This window comes from Pungitius pungitius, chromosome 2 (genome assembly GCF_949316345.1).
Source record: "Pungitius pungitius chromosome 2, fPunPun2.1, whole genome shotgun sequence".
Lineage (NCBI taxonomy): Eukaryota > Metazoa > Chordata > Actinopteri > Perciformes > Gasterosteidae > Pungitius > Pungitius pungitius.
The window spans coordinates 7,152,142-7,172,572 of record NC_084901.1 but is presented as its reverse complement, the minus strand read 5'-3'; the positions used below and the strand labels follow the sequence as shown (position 1 = coordinate 7,172,572).

Below are 20,431 nucleotides of genomic sequence, written 5' to 3'. Positions count from 1 at the left end.
TCCCCTGCAAGTCAGAGGCTGGCTCTGTACTGTAACCCAGCCAGCACATGAAAACAGGCACCAACAAAGGAGGCAGACTCGTCATCAGAACAAAGATGGCTGCTCGGTGGCGTGCCTTGGAGCAGTGATTGTCGGTGTCAGAGGGAGGCCTTTTATGTTTCCGGAGATGCCAGTCGGCTACACACACACACACACACACGCACAGTTTAAGCGGGGTTACATAAAGCGGGTGTCAGATTTAGATGACAGTTTAGATGTTGGTAGTTGGGAGCAGGGAATGTGTGCGGGGGGGGGGCACCCAAGTCAAGCTGGCATCTCGTAGCTCGCTGCAGGAGCTCAGCTCAGCGGCGGTGACACGTTTAGTCATCCGTTGTTTTGTTGCATGAGGAAACTTGTCAAGATCAGCATTTAATAGCTCTTCAGTGTGCTTTTAAGTGTTCTCACCTGGAAAAGGTAGCCGCGAGGTGGCTGGCACCCTGAATTAGCTCTCTGAAGTTCAAAATGAAATAATATTGCTTGGGAATGTTTCTTGAGTGGAGGGTGGTGGGGTTTTTGGGTGTATGTGTGTGTATTTGCGTTAGTAACAGAAGAAATTCAGAGGGTGAAACATTAATACTATTAGTGCTATTTGTGTGTCTTTATTGTAGACACAGAAAATAAAAAAAGGAATTAATGCTTGAACATTAAGACACGTTATTTGCACTATTTGCATATCTGTACTTGCAGTTTATGTAACAACTTATTGGTAGAAATCAAACAAAAAATAGATTATTACATCCAGATTTTGGTTCTTTCATTATCATCATATACATGTCATGTCCTCCCTTATGGCCTTTCCCCTCAGATATCAATATCTTCCTACCTCAATAAAATGCAGCCTTATCTAGACATAAACAGATAAGTGCTCCCCCACACACACGCTTAACTCTTCCACTCTCTGTCATCCATCTGCTCTCCTTATTACTGGCAGGAATGCAGGCTCCATGTTAAAAAGGCACGCTCAGCCGCTAACGTGAACCACGGTGTCTGTAACCCGCTGCTAATTAAACCCTCAAGGCTGTGGCCAAGTGTCTCCATCTCTATGTAACGAACACACACACACACACACACACACACACTGTGGAGGCAGGCCCCTGGCCCCTGGATAGCTGAGCTCCCCTCTACCCCTCCACATGTCTGCTGCACTGTGACAAGACCTTTAAAACGGAGGGCATTACTTATGCACCACCACCATGGGGACAGTGTGTGTGTGTGTGTGTGTGTGTGTGTGGGTGTCTGTGTACGTGTACATTCTCTTGTTTATGCATGGAGTAGGTGTGCAAAGAGTGTGTAGTTACATTCAAGTGTGTATGCATTAGTTTGAATTTGGTGTTTGGTCTGTGTTTGTAGGTCACCTCGACTGTTCGGGGGCCTAACTTGCTGTCTCTCCTGGGCCTTTGTAGCCCCTGATAATACACACAGACAATTAGCAAAAAATGTATCATCCGTATATGCTGGCCTGAGTAGATTTATTATTGGGCCCGTAGTGGACATTGATGATGCATATTCATACACATAAAGCTGTGGGGGGATATCTTTGATATGTTTTGTTCCCTATTCTCAAACTGCGGCATCCAATAACAAATAAAAGAAAATCGTTATCAATGTCTGTGTCTCACCTCTCCCTCCCCCTCACTCTCTATTTATCACTCCCTTTGTCTCTTTATTTGCTCGGAGTTCTCTACCTTTGCTGCATCCCTCTGTCTCCATCTCCAGCCTTTCTTCCCTGTTCACACATGGTCTCTTCATCACATGAGTAATTCCCTCTTCAAGGCAGAAATCGATGTTCCTCTAAACTGAGGCACAATCAGTAAACATAAACAGGAGCCAGCCGAGCATGACAGTGAGACTTCCACCTCTAGCTTTAGCAGATCACACCTGGTTGCTACAGTTATGAGTCACACAGAAAAAAATCTACCATTTTGTCCACAATTGAGGCATTTTTTCATTATGCTCATTTTCTGTGCCCCCCCCCCTCCTTTTATGTTTTATTTTATGCATCCATTTAAATATTTCTCAAATGTATCTCCTAATCCGGCTGTAATCACCTTGCTAGCTGCCTAGCGGTGGAAGGTGTGAAAGTGTAAAGAACTAGCTGAAGCACTGTCGATAGGCCTTATCAGGATCGCGCACACACACATTGACAAAATGGGAGCGAAACAAGCGGCTTGTCGATGAGAGGCCAACTTAATAAAGATTTCTCCCCCCTCTCTTGATTTTTTTATTTTTGTAATGAGGTATCTTCAGGGACAGCGAGCAGCCCGCTCTGTGCTTTTGAAGCAGCTGTAATTCATGACACACGCCATACATCAAGTGCATAAGATAGCATTATGGGCAGTGAAATGAAAAGGGTATTTGCAACATTAGTTCCCTCATCCTGCGAGGGACGTGATTAAATGATTAATGTAATGCCCCCTTTTTGCATGCGCATTCTGAAACAGCAATTAGGCACAGGGCTGGAGAAACCTCCCCTCTCCGCCCGCTATCCCTCATCCATCCCACTCCTCACCCCTCCTTTTTTTTAATGCTACCTCATTCTTGATTTTTAATGAAAAATTCTGAGCATTAGACCCAAAATGGAGACAAAAGCATAAGCAGGGATGTGATGGAATAGTTTTAAATGTGTGCGGTTTAATTGAAAGGTACAGAGCTATTGTGATTACAAATGTTCCATTCAGCTTTTGATTGGCAGCCCAAGAGAATCCGGCTCAATGGGTTCTTGTTTTGCACATTGCAGATAAACAAGATGTGAGGGGTGTGTAAGAGAAAAGAGGAGAATGTGGTCGGGATGTGTGTTTCTGTGTGTGTGTGTGTGTGTGTGTGCGCGCGCGGCAATCAGTGTTTGTGCAAGTTTGTGATAATGTGAGCGAGTGTGTGTGTTCTTAGATAAAGCGAAAGCCATGGAGAGAGGGAGAGATTTTGTACTCCCTCTAATGCACTGGAGGCAGCGTTGTAAATGATCATTGAAGGGTCTGCAAGCTAACCTATAATTACTGGAGATAAAGTGGCAGCTCTGGCATTTCATAAGCATGCCTCCTCAAAGCTTGCTTTGTGAGTTTGTCACCAATGATCATTTAGATAGAGGCTCATTACCCAGCATCACAACACTTTAGAAGCCTCTTTTGCCCCATATTGGTGTGTGTGTGTGTGTGTGCATATGTGTGCTTTACCAGGAATAAAGGTCTATCTTAATGGTGGGGCTCTTTTATTTCCTACGGACGAAATCCAATCAAGACAAAGAAAACCTCATTGACTGTTATAGCTGTCTGGCTGCCTTTTTCATTTTAATGAGGCGAACACACCAGATACATTTAATATGTCCTCTGCTGGATAATGCAGCTTCAGTGGAAGAGCTGCCTTTGTGTGTCAAATGTTGCCGGTGTTAAATTGTGCGTATTGTTTTTGGTAAACGAAGGAGACAAAGTCGTTCTGCTGGGCAAGCATCTTTTATTCTCTGCAGAAAGCGGCGCTCAGGGTGGTGCTGAAGTTAGCCATCTCAACTGGCACGGGCCCATTGTCATGTTAAACATGGCACCCCACACCGTCATGTTGCTTCTAATTACCTCATTTCAGAGGGGAACAATGGTTCCTCGCAGTATCCTATAGATGATTGTCCCCAGTATAGAAATATTATCATTAAAACAAAACAGTGGTGAAGTTGATACTGTAATTATCATCCTCCTTCATTTGGATCACGGTGAAAATGAAGGGAGTTTTGCTGTCTTCTGCTACCTTTGACATATTTGATGGATTTTAATCGTTTCTCTCGCTCTCTACCTGCAGGCATTTAAACAGCGAACATGCCCTGGATGATCGGAGCACAGCCCAGTGTAGAGTCCAGATGCAAGTCGTACAGCAGCTGGAAATACAGGTAAGTTTTCTGTTGAGTAATAAAAAGGAAAAACTCGGTACAGAGTTGGAACAAAGCTATATGTATTGTTACATTTTTATTGCCATTGTCCCATTGTACTATAGCGAACTCATTTCTCATTTAAGTCACTTATCATCCAGTCAAAACAAAAAATGTTGAAAGTTATGCGAGTGAGAGAAAGGCCACACTGTGGTCTGCTTAATACTTCCAGACAAGCAGGACCTGCTGAATTCAACAAAGCCCCTAAACAAAGGAATCCTCAGGACTTACAACCAAAGCCATTATGGCTGTTTTAATTGAATTAAGCGTGTGCTTTATTTTCTCTGCTTTCTTTTTTTTCTCTCTTTTTTTTCCCCAATTAATAGCGAGCGCATCTCGCCCGCTCTGCTGTGTTAATTAACTGCACTTTGCACCTGAAGAAAGCTCAAAAGGAGGGAACTATTTTCAGTAGGTGGAGCGTGACCTTATTAAGAAGTCATGCTGGCTAGATAATGAGAGCGCTGATTGAGCGACGTTATTACTCAGCACTGCCGAAAACCGCTCCTCTACCTTTAGAAACAAATAAGATACGTGTGTCTCAAACGAGGCTCAAACAAAGTGCAAGTGTTCAGTCCTCCGGTTGAAACGGGGCCATCGTGCTCTTCACGTTGGCACATTTTGGGCCAGATATAAAGTCACTAGGATTAAAATGGGATCAACACTGTACTGCTACAAAAAGAGATCCATTTGGAAAGTGTGTTCTCTCCCTCTGCTCCTCTCTAGTAAAGCTGAGCATTTCCTCCAGCAAATACTTATTTTGTGATAAACAGTTTATATCTAATTGTTAGGCATCCGGTCTTAAAGGAAAATACACTCTGTTGTCTTGTTAAAAGAGAAAGAAAAGAGTTTTTTTTTTTCATTTCATTTTCTGTGTTTCTTCATTGAAACAAAAATCTATTGAAGCTTGTGCTTTACAGTGTGACCAATTACAGTGCACTCGTGTTGTCTGTCCTGTCTCTTCTCTTCCCCCCTTTCTCTTTCCTTCCTTACTCCCACCAACCCTCTCTTCCTCTTTCTTTCCACGAGAGCCGTCACTAGTAATGAGGCCCAGCACTGTCTGCTTCTGCACCTCTCTGAGTGTGTGTGTGTGTGTGTGTGTGTGTGTGGGCACGCCTACTTGCGTGTGTCTTCCCTGTGTACTTGGTCCTAGTGTTTGTGTGTGTGTTAAGGGTGTAGGGGGCTTGAGCCTTTCACATGGTCCGGTCCCTGTCACTCCCTGATAAATTAGATTGATGATAGGCGACGGCTGGGGCCAGTAACTGGACCGGGGAGGCGGGGCCGCCTGGTGCACTGTTTGGAAGACCCCTTCACCTCCCAGCAGCGGCTGGCTGCGCTCCGTTCCCCTAACTGTGTCCACGGGACTCCGAGCAGATGCTTAGGACCGCCTCATTTATGGCCCAACTGGCTTGTTACTGTCAGAGTCTCGCTGACCTAAATTCTGCTATTGACAAAAAGATGAGAAGCACTATTTGTTTGGGCCGACCTGTCTGCGACCTCTCCACCCCGCCCTACCTCTGCCACCAGCAGAACCGTCTGTTTCTCGCTTTTCTCGCAAAGAAACATCTTCTTTCTTTCTGTCTGTCCACCCCAACCGCACGTGCCGTGTCATTTATTCTCACCTTTTTTTGTCTATTCCTCCCCTCCCTCATCTAATCCACTCTAATGTACTCTCTTCTTCTTCTCTCTTAACAGCTTTCTAAAGAACGTGAGCGTCTTCAGGCGATGATGGCCCACTTGCACATGCGGCCCTCGGAACCCAAGTCATCTCCCAAACCAGTGAGTGCATATTGCTCTGGCCACCGTAAACACCCCCCACACACACACACACACACACACACAGAAAATGAACAACTTAACCACACGGCAGAAGATGACAGGGGGGAATGGGATTTGTAATACAAAGTTTTATGTGCCTCATATCAGGTATTGTGCGCCGTGAGAGGACAATAGAGTTTGCAAGTGTATTAGATGGCAGAGCGGTGGAGTCCTCGGCTAAAGTACAGGGTCATTTCTTGGTGATGGAGATAATAGCCAAAACAACCTGTTGGCTGCTGATGACTGTTTGGCTCGGTGGCCGCCGTAGCACCGCGGAACGGAATGAGAGGGGAGAAGATATGTCATTTGAACAACAAACACCTGTAAATTACAGCTGAGTGGAGAAGATGGTGTGATGTTGACACAAATAGCAGCAGGGCGGCTAAAATTGCTCCCAAAAATGAAATCTCCCAAATTCTGAAAGGAGGAAGGAAGGAAATAGAAAATAATTCTGCACCTTCTTTCTCTCGCCTTTTACTTTTAGATGGAATGATGATGAATGCATTTCGCCCAAAACCAGTATTTGAATTTTATTATTAGGATGACACATTTTCACAAACATTATTTCTTTCCAATTTTAGACTTTTTGAAATGTTTCAGAGCAAAACATTGTTAGCTTGTTTCTGCTGCTTAGTAAGTGCCTACTTTCAATAGAATCATTTCCCCCATCACCTCTCATCACAGAATGTAGATAATCACAAGATAGCATAATTATCCCATAATTCCATCAGGAATCAAACTCCCTTTTTATTATTCAATCTCTCTATCTCTCTCCCTCTCTCTCTCTCTCTCTTTCCTTCTCCTTCTGTAGCTTTTTTTTAATCTTCAAAACTCCAGAAGCTTGGTTCCATCTTGTCCAATAAAGAATTTGCAGGCTATAATCCATGCCTGAATGTGAATGAATGATGCTAATGAAGTATTGCATTACATAAAGCACACATGAAAGAGCGGCTAATTGCATTTGATGGTGGGGGCAATTCAGACAGAATTCTTAAACGAACAGTTAAGTCCTGAGTTTTAAGGCTTTTTAAGATGAAGATTTGGCGCGGCAAACAACATGCACGTACGTGTGTGTGTGTGTGTGTGTCTGTCAAAATTGAGCAGACATAACAAAAGAGAAATGGTCGTCGGATTGCAAATGACAGCACGGATTTACGCCCAGCACAATCACAGGTTCGGGATAGAAACAGCCAAAGAAACATAAATATGAGTACTCTCTGTTTTAAAGTCCAATTTCTTTCTCTCGTGAAGCTCACGAACAACCAAATGCCAGATGAACACAGGACACCAATACGACCTCATTTATTCTCTGAATCACATTTCATTAAATGCTACCTTTTGGCCATTCCAAGGATGGATGAGAATCAAAGTTAGCAAGGCTACAAGTTCTGAATAATAATATCTCTCTCTCTCTCTCTCTCTCTCTCTCTCGCTCAACCTTGAGTGTATCTTTAGAATGAGCGAGAGGTGACAAAGTACTCACTGACCGTATACAAGTTTATTTAAACAATAACGGGATAGCATGCCTGCAAACATGTCAAGCTTGTGTCAAGATGTGTCTCGTAGGTGAAGACACGGCAAAAAGGACAGGAAATTATGTTTTAACACGTTATAAATGTACATGCCCAAAAGATTGGAATTTAGTTTTTTGAAGGTGTTTCCTGCCATACAGTATGTGAGTGTTTATCAAATGCTGTTGGGATTTCTTGGCTCCGTGTCCGCTTTGGGTGCATGTAGCAGGATGCAGGGAATAAGGAAACGACACACAATGGCACGGAGGCAGTGGAGACCCGATAAATGGGATTTAAAAAAAAAAACTATCTAACAATTCGTCAAAACTTTCACAAATAGATGTGTATACTTTTTCAACTGCACTCAGCAGAGGCCTGTATATAATCAGCCCATTGTGCAGCAGCTCCTTAGAGCTAAGTGGGCATATAATTATCATCTGAAAACCCCTACATCCACTGGAGTCCTTCAAACTTGACATTTTATTGTATTTATCAACATATGCCACAAATGGCCGCCGGTACTTTCTCTTCAGCCTTGCTCCCTCCGTGCCTGTGCCCCCCCCCCCCAGTCCCCCCCACCGCCCCATCCCCTTCCTCCTTTAGTTCAAACTCTCGCATCGACTGCATTCCACTTGTAGACTCACAATTAAGGCAATTTGGTTTGAATATGTAACGATGTCATTACCATTCCAACTAAATTAGCGCGGAGACTAAAAGGTCAGTTAGGAATTTTCCAGTCGGTTAGAGCCTCTCACATGAGATTTGGGGAGCGGGCGCAAAAGTGGTGGAAAAGCCGGACGATTAGCGCGCACAGTTGACATCCGTGCCAGGGGTGGCTAAGAGTCTCTGGTCCCGCGTGTTGAGGGAGTTGAGAAGACAAAGACAGAGTGAACTGAGTCCGGGCAGTATATATATATATATATATATTCTTTTCTTTTTCTACTTTTACTGATTGTTGTGCTTCCTCATCAACGGGAAGTCTCACTGGACTGGCGGGTGGGGAGTGAATCGACTACGACCGTAATTAATGACTTCCAGTTGTGTCGTTGATGATGTTTTATCAGATTTACCCACCCAAGTCTTTGAATGAATGGGCAATCAACCCGGGGTTCACGTAGCAGCGTTATTACACAACCCACTTACTGGTTCCACTCGTAACAGCGGGATCCTTGGCCCGCCGCATCTACCACGACGTGGACATGAAAGAAACTTCTTGGGTTTCCCCTTCTGTGCCAAAGCATAAGGTCCTGAGTGGGGTTATCGGTCCGGACATGACTCGGTTTTTGCCAGCTCTTTGCTCCAGTGTGGACGAGAATGGCTGATTGTACCGGGCGGTAGAGAAGGAGGGTGGGAGTGATAAATAGAGAGATAAAGAGGGATGGGGATAACACGGAGGCTGATCGTTGGATAATCTCGAACAGCATGCTCTAATTAGAATTCTTATGATACAATTTGGTGGTAGTAATTAGTGCAGATGGGCTGGCTCCTCTCCACGAGCCTTGTTAGTGGAAACACAGCTGTGTTCGAGAGGAGGAGAGCAGGCACTCGGCACTGTCAGAGAAACCACAAAATAATGCCTCCCTCCCTCCCTCCTTCCTTCTTCCCCCAGCTCAACTTGGTGTCCAGCGTCACCATGTCCAAGAACCTGCCCTCGGCATCGCCCCCAAACTTACCTCAGACACCCACCACGCCCACAGCACCCATCACACCCATGGCGGCCATGCCACAGGTGCCATCAGTACTGGGAGGAGCGAACGTCCCCAGTATGGGAGCCATGCGCAGACGCCACTCTGACAAATACTCCATGCCTCTGTCGTCAGGTGAGACCAACTACTCTGCACTCGACACAACACCCGGACATGATCAGTGAGCGAGGGAAGTTCACTTCCATTGAGGGACTCCTTTGGAGTGGAAAAAAGCAGTGTAGAGGTTTTGTGTTGTGTCAAATTGCTTGAATATAACGTGACTGGAACCTGATCCTGAGACAAACACACATGACGCATTGTTAGATGTTAATTCAGCTCAAATAGTCTCTACTCATTTTTTCTGAATTGTGTCACTCATTTGACACATTTGATTTAAATTTCAATTCAGAATGTGTTGACTAGAACACTTATTTTTTCCCCATTTAAACTGAATTTCTATTAAACTATAATGACATAGAAATAGCAAATTACCCAAACCCTGAACACTGCACTATTAATAGTACTCAATCCATAATTGCGTTGCAGTGGGGTTTTTTTTTTACACACATAGACATGCATGTGCACGCACACACACACGTACACTGACATAAACACACAACCACATGGGCTTGTTGGTCTTAGCAATGAGAGACGTCTGGTGGGTTTATAAAAGCAAGCCTCTGTTTAATCACTCTATATGTAAATAGACAAGAACTTCCTCTGTGCATAAATATTACATGAATGTTAATTAAGTTCAAATAATGGTGGAAAAATACAATATTTATTACATTAAGACATTCCGTGTTTTAAGCTTAGCATTTTAAACGGTCCGTCTTTGATGTTTATATTTACTCTCTCTGTGTTTAGCGTGAAGACGTATAAATTATTCAACTTCACCCTAACTAACTACACGTATCTCATTTTATGGATGTATGAGTGTCTAAGATCTCTCACGAGAGAGATTAATTAAAAATGCATTTTGTTAGACATAGAAAATGCTGATTTGATGTGCCCCCCCTAACCCCCCCCCCCCCCCACCCAGCTCTCCTTTTCTCCCCCTTCCTCCCCTTTCTCTCTCCCCCGTTTTAATTTGATGTAACCTTGAGTGAATTCAATACCTAAAGGAATAAAATTTACCAATTATTTCAGGTGGTGACACAGTATTTATTTTTCCAGAGATTGCCCCAAACTACGAGTTTTATAAAAACGCAGATGTCAGACCGCCATTTACTTATGCAACCCTCATAAGACAGGTGAGTGGGAAATAAATTAACTTTGTCTGATTAGATTAAAATTAATTGCTGCATGAATCATGGCAGCTTTCTCAGTTCGTTAATGTGTGTGTGTGTGTGTGTGTGCGCCAGTTACGTGGTCTCGTTAGTAAACCATTATTTGATGTCATCTCATTTCAGGCTATCATGGACTCTGCCGACATGCAGTTAACGCTTAATGAAATCTACAGCTGGTTCACACGCACGTTCGCCTACTTCAGACGCAACGCTGCAACTTGGAAGGTAACCTCGATGACCCCGAGCCCCCGATGCAGCCCTCCACCTGCCCTTTCCCTCTTTTTCCTCTGGCCGAAGTAAAATAAAAATCAAATCGGGAGAAAGCGACATATGTACCGAGCGCCGGGCGATTAATGCTCCGCTCCCCTTGTTTCTAACCTCTCCCTTAGAATAGAGCCCATTCGTCCTCCTATTTATTTTCTCCTTCTGCCTTTTCTGTTCGGAGATGACAGCCGGAGGAATTATTCTGCCTTAGCTATCGTTTTTCTAATTTGGGTGCAATTAATAGCGGAGGCTTGGCGTGGAGAGGAGAGGGCTGTGAAGCACTAATTATACTGCAGCCACTCCATCATCAGCACCTTTTGTTATGGGAGACACCCCACCGCCTAGTCCCCAAACCACCTTCTCTTGCATATCATTGGTGTATTGGTAAGAAAGATGGCCGTTTACCCGCTAACCATCTCTCAAACAGCCACGTGTACGCCAACACATACGTGTCTGAGAGAGCCGGTAAAAGGGGTTCTCGTTCATGTGCCCCCAAAGCAGGGAGGTGTGTGAAAACCGGCCCCGTCATGGAGGTAGCGCTCTTTATTTAGACACACAAAGGGGCCCGTTTGCGTGTCCGTCCCTAGAACTTATGGTCTGCCTGTAGAAAGGTGGGTCTTTTCCTGCAGCGCGTATTTCTAACCGGCAGCGTGTCCGCCTGCTGATGAAGCAAGTCGGGGGTTCGTCCCGAGGCTCCCGCGCGTCACGCGTTAGCCGCCTGCAGCCTTTTGTGGCTGAGCGGAGGACTGGAGGGAAAACGCGACCAGCCGCTCATCAGCATGCAAGACGTGGCGCGGCGCTAGATTTAAGCAAAGTGAATTAATTTGGATTTGGGATGCAAATGAGCACACGGGCGTGTGATCACCAATTCAGGAGGGCATGCAAAAAGATCGCTGCCCTTTTCCAGTTTGTTAGCTACGGTGTTTTGCTTGGCGGTAATGTTATGACACACATTTGTTTTCGGCGGTTTTGCGGCTAATGTTTGCTGCACAAATGTACCATTTCAAATGTGGGGGTTTTTTTTGTGCTTTTTTCTTTCCCGTGATAAAATACCAATGATATTACAATGACATTAGAAATATCTGGTCTCCTGGCTCTCACAATGATCTATTTACATCCACATCTCCACTATTCCCTTTGTAAGCATTAGTGCGATGATCAGCGTTTGGCTTGTCGTTTGATTAACGGGGGAGATTCTTTTTTTTTTTTTTAAGAGGGAAGAAGCAAAGAAAGAAAGAAATGAAAGGAAGTTTAATATCTCAGTTTGGTCTGAACAGCTCAAAAAAAGAACCCCCCCCCTTTTCTCTCTGTTTTTCTCTCACCCAGAAGCTTATTAGTTCTAACTATATAGCATGCATAATAAAACTGCTCATTTGCTCATTAATATTAAAATTATCATTTTCACAGCCATGGGCATTAAGATCAATCAAATCCTGGGATTTTCAGGTCAGATGCAAGATCTGCTTATGAGTTTTTTTTTTCATCGTTTTTTTTTTCCTTTTTTCTTTTAGAAAGAGCAGTACACACCAACATAAGGGAGATGATAAATATGAGAGTCAGGGATATTAAAGCCAAGGTTATTATTTGTAGAGTCTGATGCATGTTTTAATTATGGTCGTATTGTCATTTTAATATTGGAGCACTTTTTTCAATAGGCATTCTTTATTTTGTATTGAATGAAAACACCCTTCTGGTTTATTGTATGATTTTACGTACATTTTAATTCAAATACAGCTTTTCATAATTTTGCAAGGTGACATGTCATTTAAGCATTTATTCAATGCCCAATGTGACCCAGCATGGAGAATATTTGGACATACAGATGTCAGATACACTTCATCTTAATCCTCCCTATTCTTTCATGCACACAGACACACACACACACACACTCTCCCCAGTACACACACACTGACACAAGGGCCTCCTGATGACTGTCTTTTTTCTTGCAATTCTGTCATCTTTAAAGCGATGTGTCCATTAAGAGAAATGCTTTTCTGGAGCAGAAAGGGTTACTGACATCACCATTATCAAGGCCGGCATTACCACTTCTGTCACCACCATAAGCCATTCGCTATGCTGATTACCTCCTTTTAGCCTACTTACTCTGATTGATATGTACTGTGTGCAGGACTTGTAAGAGCATTCGCTCTCACTCAATTTTTACTAATTAAATCAATGGTGCGTGAATGTTAAGAATTTCTTCAAAATGCAAGCGGCAAAAAAAAAAAAAAACAATTTCCAAGCCTTCCTTTTTTCTTGATGGTTAATGAACGAATGTGATTCGTTTTACCTCATCCCTCTGACCCGTGTGTCATGTCTCTCTGCAGAACGCCGTTCGCCACAACCTCAGTCTGCACAAGTGCTTTGTGCGTGTGGAGAACGTGAAGGGGGCGGTGTGGACGGTAGACGAGATGGAGTACCAGAAACGCAGGTCGCAGAAGATCACAGGGTACGAATGCTGTCACCTCTCCTTAGATCTCGATCTGAAGGTCAATGACATGTAGAGGATCAGAGGGGCCCGATTCAGCCAACATCAGTCTCTCTCCGTCTCCTTTTCTGTTCAGTTATTTCATACTTTTTAATTATGTGGACTGTTTAGTCTTCCATCTATGCAGTGTTTTTTTTTTCTTCAGTTACTTCTATTTCATATATTTTCTGTTTAAACTGATGACATTATTAGGAACAAGGCAAGTTCCAGGTTGTACTCATTTCTTTTCTGTTTGAATGCATATCCAGAAGCCCATCGCTTGTCAAGAACCTGCCCTCCAGTCTTGGCTATGGAACTGCACTAAACGCCAGCTTACAGGTACGAAGCGAAAGCCTCAGAGAAGCTCTGACTCACCAGCCGCCCGTTAGTTTGACTGATCACTGACTGACCAAATGGCATGGTTGTCTCCACATTAGCACATTCACACATATGGTTGCCTTTTCTCCTTCTCCCTCTCTATCCCCTGAACACCGTCAAACTCAGAAGGCCACCCTGTGGTCAAATAAGGAAGCAACGCCCCCCCCCCCCCCACACACACACACACACACACACACTTTCTTTCCCATTTTTTTCGCTGTAGCAGCCACCCGAGATTGATAGTGGCATGTGCAAATGCAAGGGCATGTGCATTAATATTTATCTAAACTGTCATGAATGATTTGGCTTCACAGTGTACGACGGTGAGGTGCTCATGGCAAAAACTTGAATCCCTGTATACAACTTTAATGCACAGCAGCCGAAAGTGTCGGGAGTTTTTATTATTTTGAGGTAAAGTTTTGGGGGACTTTTTTTAATAGCCACACTAGGGCTTATGAATAGCAGCTGTGGGGGTAGGAGGGGGGGGGGGGGGCGAGGTAGTTGTCGGCAAAGTGTCACAAGGAGGAAAATAGCCAGCTACAGAGTAAAAAAAAAACATTGAGACGAGTGTGTGTTTAAATAATTACTATTCTCTCACCTGCCGTATGTCATGCTTCCCCTCTCTCCCTCCACACGCCAGGCCTGCCTCCCACCATATAAAAACCCCTTTTTGACATGGATCCGCACTAATATCCTTCCTCCATCTTCCTCCAACCGTCAATCATACTCTAATCCTCGATATTCCTTTTCTATTTCCCCCCCCCCCCCCTCCCTCCTGCAGGCGGCCCTGGCTGAGACCTCCCTGCCCTTGCTGGGGACCCCCGGCCTCATGAACAGCGGCTCCACGGGCCCGATGGGAGGCAGCTGCCACGGCCTCCTGGGCGGAGATCCGTCCATCCTGACGGGCTTGAGTCCGCCCGGACTGTTGGGCGGGAGCCCGACCGGGATGCTGGGCGGGAGCCCGCATGGGCTGCTGGGCTGCAGCCCGCCATGCACGCTGAGCGGCAGCCCCCCCACCCTGATGCACTCTGCCCACGACGGTTACAACGGCTCACTCGACCACCTGGACACCAACGGACACAGCAGCCCCGGGTACTCCCCACCAGTACACATGTGAGTACCAACACCGCTGCTGCATCCAAGTAATGCAAATGAAAAAAAACATCCTTTCTCAACACTCTCTACTATTTTTTTAAACGGCAGTCAAGTGAAAATAAGAAGGTGAACCAACGAAGTGAACTCATTATCCTCTGACCCAGAATCCCTCCCTGAGATAATTGTGTCACACACAGACCACATCCTACAGTTTTTTACGAGTACCTATTTGAGAATGCACGCACATGTTCAACCACCCACCTTCAGTCCTCCCCTCGCTGTCCTTATGCCCTTTGTCACTTTAATTGCTTGATATTTAACCCACGGTATCAGTATGTTCTTCAGTATGCCATGACCCGAGGCCAAGGTTCAGTTTGCAGTATGTATCATATCCGACTTCTCTCTTTGTCTCAGTTTTGGGTTTATTTAAATTGTTTTGTGCTAATAGCTGAGGTGAGCCTGACGTTTTGAATAACAGTTGGTTCTAATTCTATAAATAGGCCCCATTTCACATTCATCTTTAATTACACCACAGTGTGCTTTACAGGGTTTTAACTGCCATATTTTACATAAGACAGCTCCCATTAATATTGAGTAACTGTAATTACTTTAAAAAAATGTATTTTCTCATCTCTGCTTTAATGGAGGTGAGAGAGAAAGAGTGTTTAGAAAAAGAAAAAGAATCCAATGTGAGTTTGACACGTGAGACAAACAGATATCGCACATAAATGATTCTCACCCTCTGTCCATCAAAGCTCAGGTCGCATAGTCGGCCGACATGGGCCAACCACTCCTGTAATGGACAAAGGGTGCTCTCCTCTCTTTGAGTGTATCTGTGAGAACAGAAAAAAGTGTTTGGTAAGCCCTCCCGGACATCCATACGTTAATCTATTTGGACGTGTTTACCCCTCTCTGAAATGGGCTGTTAAGTGGAGCAAATCTGCACAGCTCTGGACAGAATCCCGGTGTTACCACTCCCCCAGGTCATTTAACTTTTAGTAACCGGACTGCACGGACTCTCTCCGTCTTCCTGCCTGCTCTCTCTTCTCTCTGGCCACGCCGCCTCGACGCTGACACGAGTGGCTATGGAGGACGAGATGCATTCATCCATCCCTCCCCTCCCTCCCTCCATCACCGACTGCCTTTACACAGCCGAGACAACCTCAAAATGGAAGAAATGTGTTTTTCATGACTGGCTTTTCCAAGATGTTGTTTAAATAATGGAGTGGCTTGTAGCACTAAACTAAATAGCACATCACCTTGAAGGCCTTTCTCAGGAGAGGACTCCTCCCCGCAACCCGAGTCCATCCAACAATTAGACAAACCGCTCCTTCCCCACAACCTCTGAAGGTTAATGCTATCTGCTTAACCGCAAACCACATCGCCCCAGGCCATGCTAGCTGTGTATGTGTGTGTGTGTGTGTGTGTGTGTGCATGCGTGTGCAATACACTCATGTAGACCCCCGGGGGTGAAGCTTAAAAGAAGTGGTACTGTATAGAGGGAGAGACTCTGCAACTCTAACATCAACAAGAGCACATCCGCCCATAAAGGAGACGGCCGGAGCAGAACATTTGTTCCTGGAAACCAACTTCCAAGCAAATCGGATCCGTGCGCCATCGCTTCCTCGGCCGCGTCTTGTGCTGTCACGTCAAATTGTTTTGGTGTTAGCTAATGAATAGCGATGAGGTGTTAGGAATATGTCTGGTTGCTTTCCCCACCCTCCGCGCTCACCGACTCCCTTTACTGCGCCCGCTCCCCTCATCCACCCCCCCCCCCCCCCCCCTGTGCCACCTCTCCTGTCCCCCAACCTACCATTAGGCCCGTGGACTAATGACCTTATTTGCATCCCCGACATACCTCTGCATGATTGCTGGTGCTAATCTCCAGTTGATGTGAGAGCAGGCATCTCCGAAGCACGGACACACACACACACACACACACACACGCAGGGCACCGGGTATTTATTACGCCGCAAAGTCCAGCGTTTACTCCGGAGTGACTCAATAATGGCAGCTAGCCATTAAGTACTAAATAGCTCATCCACATATTTTAATAAAGTGTCAGAAAGCTCAGGCCTGTGAATGTGGCCCTGCATATTTTTCATCAAAGTCACACAAACAGCTTATGAGCTGCATATTCGAATATGAAAAGAGGCCGTTGGTACGCATTATATGAGCATTAGTAAATGGGGAACAGCACACTATGATGTGATTAGTGTTTTATTAAAGTGTTTGTTGACGATAAGAAGTCCTCCCGTGGGCAACAAAAGAAATGACAATCCACTGAACATGTGTATTTTTGGATAAATGCTGTGGCTGTGATAATCACTTAAAAATGTTGGTGAGATCACATTATACTTTAGTATAAATCCTTTGTACAAAACAAATGAATAACAAGTTTATGAATGTGAAAAGAGGGACTTTATGTTGTTCTTCTGTCCCGGACGATTTTAACATCTTACAAACATTAGCCGTTATTTTCGTTACGAGTAATGTGTCTGTTTGTCTGTTCTTTTCTATTAAATATTTTATAATTAAATATTTTATAATTTAGTGTATGGAGATATATATAAACCCAAATGCCCCAAACTCAATTTACTATTAGAAAAAGTAATATATAAAAAATAAATCATAACATAAAAGATCAAAAATAAGTATGATCTGATTTAACCTATTTCACAACAGAGTTGAATTGACTCCTTATTAAAACCTATTTTCATTCGGTAGACGGCGTATTGTCAGGTCAGACTCTTTCTGTTTGTGTGTTTTATTTATCATTTTTTTAACTCTCGCTGCCTCCAGGAATCTGAGGGGTAAAAACAGAAATGTCTTAAGATCAGCCTTTTCTTTTCATCCCGCCACATCAGAATATTCATTTACAGTGTTTGGTTTAAAGTCATCTGTACCTTTTTTTTAAAAATTCCCTTCAAAGCCCCCGCCCCCCTTCTCCCTTCTCCCGATAAAGGCAGCCCAGCAGAGAGGAGAAGAGACGCGTCCTAACCCACCGCCACTTGATAAGTCCCCCTCTCTCTCTCCGGGGGGATTTTCTGATGCATCCGATGCGTCGGAAATAATTAGGTTTTGTCAGATTTATCATCGTGGCACAAACCCCTCTCCCCAACTAGGGCTCCGGATCATGTTCGGCCGTGTTTGTGTGTGACAGCATTATTATTCTTTTTGCTCGCCCCAACACCTTTTTTTTTCTTCTTTTTCCGCCCACTCCTTCTGTTGTTCTGAGGGGAGCGGCGTCCTGCTCGCAGCGCCGCCGCCGCCGCTGCTTCCTGCCCGGCGCTTATTGACAGTGGCTAAAGATATTCATCCATTCAGAGTTAAAAACATGTATCATGGTGTCCGAGCCAACTGCCGGGGCTGAAGTTGATTAATGGCAGAACCTAGCTGCCGGTTTTTCCCTCTTGAGGAGCGACATGCACAGCCCCGCATATTAACGAGTGGCTGCGCTTTCTATTAACTAGATAAAAAAGCCTCTCCTCTGCCTTTGCTCCAGGGGGCTCAGGGATGAGAAATTCTCCATTATTTATTATGTGGCCTGTTTTTTTTTTTTTACCCTTTTCATGTATTTCAACCTGGTGTCATCAGTAAACTTTTAAATGCCAAACATGTCTGGAACATCACAGCTTATCGGCCTTACAGGGGACATGTTTTTCATGCAATTTTCATGTGCTTACTTACAGTAGACGTGAGGCATCGTGTCGAATTAGTGTCTCGCAAACAACATGCTTGTTACTTTCCCGAGATATGCATGTAATGGCTGTTTTCTGCCGGTTTTCTGATCAAACCAAATATGCATCTGTGAGCTGAGCACCACAACGTGTATTCCATGTGCAGATAAGGGGCTTATTGAGCAGGAACCCTTTCTCTCTTTTGGTCATTGTTATCCTATGACGGATAATAATCAGCGTTTCGTTATACTCTTGCTCTCTTGGCTGCTAACAACTGTACGTTTTTGCAGGTATTTTTTTGAAAGTGCTGTTTGCTGCAGAAAACTTTTCACAAAACGAATGACAATGTTAACATTTCTCGTCGATGTCGTCGTGTCATAGGCCTCCCATTCACGTGAAGGAGGAGCCACTTAACATGGATGAAGATGACTGTCCGATGTCCCTGGTGACGACAGCCAATCACAGTCCAGAGCTGGACGATGACCGGGAGCTGGAGGAAGGGAACTTATCAGAGGACCTGGAGTGACTAGGATACCGTTTTTGGTCGACACGTCCCTCCCTTCCCCCAGCCACACTGTTTCTCTCACACAAACCTCCTGCAAGACTAGAAACCACTTCACAGTCCGAGCAACCACAGCTGACTCTCTCACCACTGGGACTATTTATTGAGCATGCATCCGGATGGAGACCAGTCCAAAGGAACTGTTTGTTGCAGCCCTTTGGGATCCCCCACACATGACAGGCATGAGATGTCTGATTAAAAGAATTAACTCTCTGAGATCTATTTCATTAGACAAGGCGTGGTCACACACAATACAAGGATGATGGACTCATGGATGGGGGGGGAGGGGGCATGAAACAAATGAGCAAATCATGTTCCGTTTGAAAGCTAGCGGCCTCATATACTGCCAAAAAGGAAGACGTTTTATGTTTGTGAATAATCCAACCCCCCAGTAGTTGTTCGTGTCTAGAGACAATTGCTGGTTCAATTCAAGTTGTTGCTCTGTTATCATTTGCACAGGAGTAGTCTCAGAAATGTGTGTCACTGCCTGTATGTTGCTACTATAATAGAACCAGTACATTATTTTTAGCTTCTCAATTTTTTTTCTTTCTTTTTACCATTGTTAATTTCAAGATCTGATTTTAGACACCAACAACTGTAAATGCCATTCCTGAATCAAAAACCATAATGGAAATGCGGGTACCAAGACTGTTGTTACAGCTGTCCAGAAAAAAAAAAGAAAAAAAAAAGGTTGCCTTCCAGTCTGTTATCTGTTTGTGATTTAAAAAAAAAAAAAAAAGAAAAAAAAAACTGGAAATTAAGTTGGGGAAAATATTAGTTTGTATAAAGCACCATTTACAAAAACCAATGCATTTCCACATCATCTTCTTCTTGCTGTTCTCCTTACCTCCTCGTTCTAAAGCTTTGTCTACCTGCAAACAGTCACAGGCAACAGCTAGAAACCAAAGCCAACACTAGCAATGGCCAATAGCTTATAGACAGAAGCCACCAAACTCCTCTTGGTCCCACTTCTGTGACTTTAAACTAGTACAAAGAGAAGCTTTTGTTCCGCAAACTACCTTCGAATAACCTCTGGGATTGTTTCATTTAGCCCTATACAAAGATGATCACGAGAGAGAAAGAGAGGGGGGGGGGGCGGGGGGGGGAAGTCAATTTTGATGTGTAATTTGATAACCCATTGAACTTCCACTTTGGAGATTTTCTGCCAGACGTACTGTAGGTAAAAGGTGACGTGATATTGAACTGCAGGCATTCTTGTGATTTGACTGGTAGAGAGCAGCTAACTGTAAACGTGGATCCTGACCAAAACAAAACATTTGTGTATTCAATGGAAGTGTAGAAACATCGTGTTGTTGTGAAGTTCTTTTTTATTTTATTTTTATTCTGTTGTTTGTTTTTTTTCTTCACTTTTTTTATGCATCACTCGTCTCTTTTTTTAATTTTTTTTTATCACGTTATTTTTTTCTGACCTGGTGAATATGTAATGTTCTAAGTGGGACTTTCGAAATAATGTCACGTCTTATTTCCGTGGCGGTTTTTGTTTCCCGAGCTGCGTCGAAACCGAAACTGAAAACATCGCTAACCAAACATGAAAAATATCTAGTAAAGCCAAATAAGTCATAATTTCAAGTTGATATGAAATGGCTTAGTTACCATGTAAAAGCAAATAATAATAGCCATTGCAGAGGAGGATATCTAAGGTTGAAAGTTAACCTTTTCTAGGTGATATTTGCTTTAACGCCATCAAGTACTCACCGTGTTCTTCATAGCTTCTA

At 44.1% G+C, this 20,431-nt stretch overlaps 1 protein-coding gene across 5 annotated transcripts in view; it reads left to right on the top strand.

Moving 5' to 3' along the window:
* foxp2 (forkhead box P2) overlaps window positions 1–19,794 on the top strand; it is a 94,091-nt gene extending 74,297 nt beyond the window's left edge. For 4 of the 5 annotated variants that reach the window (XM_062560294.1, XM_062560292.1, XM_037461064.2 and 1 more), the window contains 9 exons: window positions 3,823–3,910; window positions 5,642–5,725; window positions 8,885–9,095; window positions 10,110–10,213; window positions 10,373–10,474; window positions 12,841–12,962; window positions 13,250–13,319; window positions 14,140–14,471; window positions 18,515–19,794. In XM_062560294.1, the coding sequence (XP_062416278.1) occupies window positions 3,823–3,910; window positions 5,642–5,725; window positions 8,885–9,095; window positions 10,110–10,213; window positions 10,373–10,474; window positions 12,841–12,962; window positions 13,250–13,319; window positions 14,140–14,471; window positions 18,515–18,659 (1,258 nt within the window). In that variant the 3' untranslated portion in view covers window positions 18,660–19,794. The remainder of the gene's footprint in view (window positions 1–3,822; window positions 3,911–5,641; window positions 5,726–8,884; window positions 9,096–10,109; window positions 10,214–10,372; window positions 10,475–12,840; window positions 12,963–13,249; window positions 13,320–14,139; window positions 14,472–18,514) is intronic. The other variant, XM_062560293.1, reaches the window with a different exon arrangement.
* The last annotated feature ends 637 nt before the right edge of the window (window positions 19,795–20,431 follow it).